Source organism: Trematosphaeria pertusa (assembly GCF_010094035.1).
Source record: "Trematosphaeria pertusa strain CBS 122368 unplaced genomic scaffold BU26scaffold_33, whole genome shotgun sequence".
NCBI classification, from domain to species: domain Eukaryota; kingdom Fungi; phylum Ascomycota; class Dothideomycetes; order Pleosporales; family Trematosphaeriaceae; genus Trematosphaeria; species Trematosphaeria pertusa.
This window is the reverse complement of record NW_022987244.1, coordinates 80,219-87,128: the sequence shown is the minus strand read 5'-3', so window position 1 is coordinate 87,128 and position 6,910 is coordinate 80,219. Positions and strand designations below refer to the sequence as shown.

The window sequence follows — 6,910 nt, the reverse complement described above, 5'->3', positions numbered from 1 at the left end:
TAGTAATTGTTATATTTATATCTTAGAATAGTAGAAGCTTTATTATTTTCTTATCTAACTTCTCTACTACTATCTCTACTATGTCTTTAGTAATTATTATATTTATATCTTAAGATAATAAGAGCTTTATTACTACCTTTCTACTTCTCTAGTTTACTATTACTACTTTTACTACGTCTTTAGTAATTATTATATTCGCATCTTAGAATAGTAAGAGCTTTATTATTTTCTTACCTAACTTCTTTACTACTACCTTTACTACGTTCTTAGTAATCTTTATATTCGTATCTTAGAATAGTAGAAGCTTTATTACTTCTTCTCTACTTTTCTAGTTTACTACTACTACTTTTACTATATCTTTAGTAATTACTATATTTATATCTTAGAAGAGTAGAAGCTTTATTATTTTCTTATTAAACTTCTCTACTACTATTTCTACTACGTCTTTAGTAATTATTATATTTATATCTTAGAATAGTAGAAGCTCTATTACTACCTTTCTACTTTTCTAGTTTACTACTACTACTTTTACTATATCTTTAGTAATTACTATATTTATATCTTAGAATAGTAGAAGCTTTATTATTTTCTTATTAAACTTTTCTACTACTACCTCTACTACGTCTTTAGTAATTATTATATTCGTATCTTAGAATAGTAAAAGCTTTACTACTTTCTTTCTACTTCTCTAGTTTACTGCTACTACTTTTACTACGTCTATAGTAATTATTATATTTATATCTTAGAATAGTAGAAGCTTTATTATTTTTATATTAAACTTTTCTACTACTACTTCTATAATATCTTTAGTAATTATTATATTTATATCTTAGAATAGTAGAAGCTCTATTACTTTTTCTCTACTTTTCTAGTTTACTACTACTACTTTTACTATATCTATAGTAATTATTATATTTATATCTTAGAATAGTAAGAGCTTTATTATTTTCTTATTAAACTTCTCTACTACTACTTCTACTATATCTTTAGTAATTATTATATTTATATCTTAGAATAGTAGAAGCTTTATTATTTTCTTATTAAACTTCTCTACTACTACCTCTACTACATCTTTAGTAATTAGTATATTCGTACCTTAGAATAGTAGAAGCTCTATTACCTCTTCTCTACTTCTCTAGTTTACTGCTACTACTTTTACTACGTCTATAGTAATTGTTATATTTATATCTTAGAAAAGTAGAAGCTTTATTATTTTCTTATTAAACTTCTCTACTACTACCTTTACTACGCCTTTAGTAATACTTATATTCGTATCTTAGAATAGTAGAAGCTCTATTACTTCTTCTCTACTTCTCTAGTTTACTACCGCTACTTTTACTACGCCTTTAGTAATACTTATATTCGCATCTTAGAAAAGTAGAAGCTCTATTACTTCCTTCCTACTTCTCTAGTTTGCCGCCGCTACTTTTACTACGTCTTTAGTAATCGTTATATTCGCATCTTAGGATAGCAGGAGCTTCATCATTTTCTTGTCGAACTCTCCTGCCACTGCCTCTACTACGTCTTCGGTGATTGTTATATTCGCATCTCGGGACAGCAGGAGCTCCATCATTTCATTGCTGAGAAGTGGTTCATTGCTGAGAAGCGGTTCATTGCTGAGAAGCGGTCCATTGCTGAGAAGCGGTTCATTGCTGAGAGGCGGCTGATTGGTGTGAGACGGCGGCATGATGTATCCAAGAATACGAGAGAAAAAGACAAGTTCGTGTGTGCTATAGATTTGCGGAGCGCTTACATCCCCGAAGCAGGCACCTCGCGAAGGACGTCGCACCTCAGGCAGCCAAGCTTCCTCTCAGCCGCCTCAGCCGCCTCAGCTCAGCCTTACTAGGCGCAGGGAAACCGGGCTGCCTGTCTCAGCCAGATTTCAGCCTGGTTGCTGGTCTTCCCCTACTCTATCAGGATTTCGCAACCCCCAGCTTGAGCGCGCACCTTGCCGCACCGAATGTTCAGTGCCGATAATGGTAGGGAAGCTGGACGAAGCACGCTAAGACCGACGCGGAAATAGGTTCGGCCGGTGACGGACGACACATCGGGCTGAAAGTCCTGCGCGAGTTCCGAGTCGCGCCGGAAGAAGCGCAGATTATTGAGTGCATTCTTTCTTGCCTTTTTCTTAATCTGTATTCCCAACTCTATATTGATCTGCCTCAGCATCGTCACGATCTACGGCATCGGTGCCCACCCGGACGACACCTGGTGCAAAAATGTGGGCACGGCGCAGAGCCCGCAGTGGTTCAACTGGCGCGACAGGGACGACATGCTACCGGCAGTGGCGCCGAATGCGCGCATTATGCGATATGGATACCAGTCTCAGTGGTTTTGGGAAGGGGCAGTGAGGCAGAAGGCGTCGATCGCTGCACAGCGGTTGGTGCTGGCGTTGAGGCGGAAAAGCGAGTTGCAAACCCTGCGCGGATATTATTTATTACCGCTAATTCAGCCAGGAGTATCCATTCCGCTCGCTGACCTTTGTAGCACACTGCTTCGGTGGGCTGGTTGTGCTGAAGGTAAGTATGCGAGCTAAGCTAGACACGCCCGCAATTAACGGTTTACAAGCACTCCTAGATATCCGACACGATGAGAAGGAGTGGCTCCGCTTATTCACATCGACTAGCCGCTTGATACTTTCGGTATGCCGTTCCGAGGGGCTGAGGGAATGTGCCAGGTAGAGATGCTCGAGGCAGCGCGGAGGGAATGCCAGGAGGACGAGGTGCAGCCAGAGGTACTAAAGATATTGGAACCGGAAACGAGTTCCTTCAGGAGGTGGTCGACCAATTTGGGAAGATACGGACGGGAGCGAACAAGGCCTAGGTTGCATGCTTCTACGGGCTCAAGTCAAGCAGTGTAGGAAAGGTTATAGGGTAGGAGGATTGGACAGTACGTTTGGCAAAGGGTTATGCGTTTTACAAGGTTCTAATTGCCTTCGCAGAGATTCGTGGTAAGCGAGACCTCTGGCTGCCTCGAAATATCTTCGACGAGCAAGTTTTCGATCTCACGTACCCATTTCGAATGAACAAATTTGGGAGAGCTATGGAGGAGGATTTTGAGACGGTGAGGGATGCTATTCACAAAATAATCGGAATGGCTCACCGTCGCGCCCGGTCAACCCTTATTAAAGAGGCGTCCCTGTAGCCGGTCAATTCGTCCTATGCGACGCCTAGATGCGAGAACTTGAACGACTCTTTCTCCACAAGAAGCCTACGATGAGCCGTCGAAAAATATTCGTCATCCGTGGTGTTGGCGGGATAGGCAATCAGTTGAGTTTGTACGGGGCCACCATAGCAGATTCAGCGCGATATTTCGGCTGGACGGATGGTTAGAGGACAACCTGAAGCAGTCATTTGTAGACATGGCGCAAAGACTGCCGCAGGATAATCTAACGGCAGTTTGCGTGGAAATGCTAAAGCATTCCATAATAGATGTTAACGTGGCAGTGCGAGTGAGTCTCCATTGGTTGTCCCTACGGAGTGCATCAAAGCCTGATGCGAGGACTTCACTTCGAGAATTAAGAGGGAGGACGAAAATCGGACTAAGCGTAATAAAGCATGGGAGCTATTGCTTAGAGCGCCGCTCAGCACGCGTAGATAACTTCACGGGACGAGACTTACTACCAAAAGGAGCCAAAATCCAGATACTTTGCATCCGGATTTCTATCAGAAGCTGAGCGATAGAGCTAGGGAAAATTGAAGTTGTGTGCAATGCTGGCTATCAGACTCTGAGCGGCTGAGGTGCTGTGGGCTAGACGCATGGTTGGCCAGTAGATGTGTGCATAGAGGACGGTACAGCGCGCTCGCAAATACCTTGAATTCTCTCTGCTTTGGAGCATAGACCTGGCGCGTGTTCTCCGGTCGCTGTTCACGTATCGTAGTTAGAATATGGTGGGCGTTGGCGCGCAGCTCTGCATTGTTCGCGATGATGATGTTTGCGCGCCGGTCGTGTTGCGGTGGACCCATACTCAAGACGTCGGCCCTGGCCGACGGCGTGCAGCAGCAGAGGTAGACAGGTAGGCAGAAGTTGGAGCTCGAGCTTGAGCTCGAAGACGCCTGGCGATGCTTCCCCTCCCTATATGCAGCCTCGTGAGCAGCAGCGGCTGCAGGTTGACATGACGGCGGATGCTGTATATCTTTCAAAGCCAGAGTTCAGCGCGCTATACCGCAGAGGGAGGTAAGTTACCGAGGATCCCAGGACGCATCGCCTCAAGCAGATGGCCAATGGGCGGACGATGCGCAAGATGATACGGAGCGATCCAGTCTTAGGCTCAGAAATTCAGCCGCAGACTCAGCGGCCGGCGTGGTGGGAGCGAGATGTCCACAGGGAGCCCTAGAGGAGCATCCCGCTAAGCCGACACCATAAAATCCGACTCTGGATTGGGAGCAGGGTTGAAGCTATTGTATCTATCGCGTGCAATAATCCGTAGAAATCTTGGCGACACCTGAAAATTCGCGCGCGCGCGGGGAAACCCATCCAAAATCCAGAAATCCGTGAATCGATCGATAACGCCGCGATTAATTGTTAAATAACTACTAGTAAGTCGTAAGACTGTACAAATACGTGTATAGGGCTATACTAACGATTTTTTTAGTAGAGTAGTCTGTTAAAATAAGTAACAATCGCCTATAGAGGGCGCGTAGAGCCCTCTTACAGTCTAAAGAGTAAACTAAGAGTAATAGAGTAGCTAGAAAGGCGCGTATAGCTTATAAGAGTAGTAAGAAGATCTCTAAGAAAGCTACTATAGCTGCCTGTAAGAGTACTAAAGAGCGTCTAGTAAGTAGTAAGAGTCTAATAACTTACGCATAGCATAGAAGAGTCTACTAGGTAGAGTAGCTAATAATTAATAGTACTCTAGTAACTTAAGTAATACCTACTCTAGTAGTTAATTAGACTACTCTTACTCTAGTTAGTATATAGAATACTATAAATAAGTAGTAAGCTCTACCTCTATTATTACTACTACTAGTAAAGCCTACTTATATTAATCTTATTATTAAGAGTACGCTACTACTACTATTACCTACTACGCTACGTACGTATAAGTCTTTTTACTCTCTACTACCTAAGTTATTATTACTAATTTTATAAGTAGAGTTTAACCTAGAGGTAGATTATAAGCTTATTATTAATAGTAAGAGTACTATTTACTACCTACTAGAGAGGTATAATTACTATTTTTAGTAGCTTAATATAGTAGAGAAAGTTATAAATAATATATTAGAGTAGCTAGAGGCTTAACTTAGTAGGCGTAAGTTTAATTTTAAGAGCTATATAGTAGCTTTTTAAGTAGACGTAAAGTTATAGAAAGTACTTATAACGCTAGCTAATTTTAGCTATGTAGAGAAGAATAAGCTTTTTAAAGCTATAGAGTACTAAGTTAGTAAATTACTAGGCGTTTAGCTTATAGAGGTTACCTTTAAGATACGCGTTAAGGCTAAAACTCTTAAAAAGGTCTTTAAGCGTAATTAATTATTTAATAACCTATTATCTAATATAGGTAAGATAACTCTATAACTAGAAAAGCTAACGCGCTATTAATAGTAGCTTCTTAATAAGTTAAAAGCTATATAGCGCGTAAAGAGCTAATTATTAGTATAGAACTAGAAGAGAAGTCTTTATTAGTACTAGCTTTACTATAATAGTAAGTATATAAACTTTAGAAACTAGTATTAGGTAATATCTAACTATAAGTACTACGCTATTAGTACTACTAACTTAAAGTTCTAGATAAACGTAATTATTACTAGCTAGAGTAAGCTTCTTACGCTACTAATAACTCTTATTAATTACTAGTAGAGCCCTGCTAGCAGAGGCAACTAGCTAAAGCGTTAGAGAGGTAAAAAGTACTTAAAAGGCTAGCGTAGCTATTATAGTAACTTAGAGAGTAATAGAAGTAATAGTAAGAGTAACTTCTAGTATAACTTTAATTAATGTAAATACTAGAAGAAGCGCTAGAGAGCTATTAATAAAGCTTACTAGCGTAATAAAAAATATAAGCTACTTAAGCTCTAGCGTAAGAGCGTTTAGTTATAGTAAAGCGCTATTAGATTTAGCTAGCCTATAGTACCTATAGCTCTCTAAATAGGCTATTCTACTTATTCTATAGCTCTATTAGCTTCTATATTATAGCTTTAATAGCTATAGTAGTATTACTTACCTCTACTAAGTTAGTATTCGTGTACGCTAGATAGCGCCTTCGCTCTTTCTATTATTAGTTTAAGCTCTATAAGTGGCTAGAAGAATATAAGAGTAATAGTAAGAGAGTTTTTTAACTAGCTAATTAACTAGTAGCTAGAGAATAATTATAAGAACTATTAGTAGGCTTAAGATATAGTAATATTAGAGAAATAGACTATTAAAGATCTTAAGAAGATATTAAGTATTAGAGAAGAGCTCTATAAGATTATAGTTAGTAAGCGCTTTAAACTAAAGAATAGAGTTATTAGGTATCTATAAGATAACTTAAAGAAGTATAAATAGTACTATAGAGTAGCTACTACTACTATTAGGCTTATAAGTATAGGTAATAGAGGTGCTATAGATAGTAGAGTTACTAGTTAAGTTAATAATAATTATAGAGTATAGACTTTACGTAATTAATATTTTTTACTATGTTACTACTTTACTTAGTAGTAAATTTTTAACTTAATAAGTTTAATAGCTTTTCTAATAACTTTACGCTCTATTACTATCTCTATATCTTTCTACGTATTTTCTAGAGCTACTTCTAGCTCTCTATTCTATATAAGCTATTAGTAGCGTGCTTAAAGTACTTTTTTATAAACTAATTATAGTAACTTTTATGAATAGAGTCTCTTAGAAAGTTACTAAAGTTATTAAAGCGCTACTATATATAGTAGTAGTTATAGTAGATCTAGGCCTTTAGAACTCTAAAGGTAAGCTTAAT

The 6,910-nt window shown here is 38.9% G+C and overlaps 1 protein-coding gene across 1 annotated transcript; it reads left to right on the top strand.

Annotated features, from left to right (window-relative positions):
- Positions 1-1,960: 1,960 nt before the first annotated feature.
- Positions 1,961-5,958, top strand: BU26DRAFT_572906 (uncharacterized protein; the record flags this gene model as incomplete). Its single annotated transcript, XM_033834283.1, has 8 exons — positions 1,961-1,967; positions 2,024-2,105; positions 2,167-2,383; positions 2,457-2,519; positions 2,627-2,734; positions 2,856-2,889; positions 2,942-3,063; positions 5,947-5,958. 8 exons carry the CDS (start codon positions 1,961-1,963, stop codon positions 5,956-5,958), a joined length of 645 nt encoding a protein of 214 aa, XP_033675288.1.
- Between the last annotated feature and the right edge of the window lie 952 nt (positions 5,959-6,910).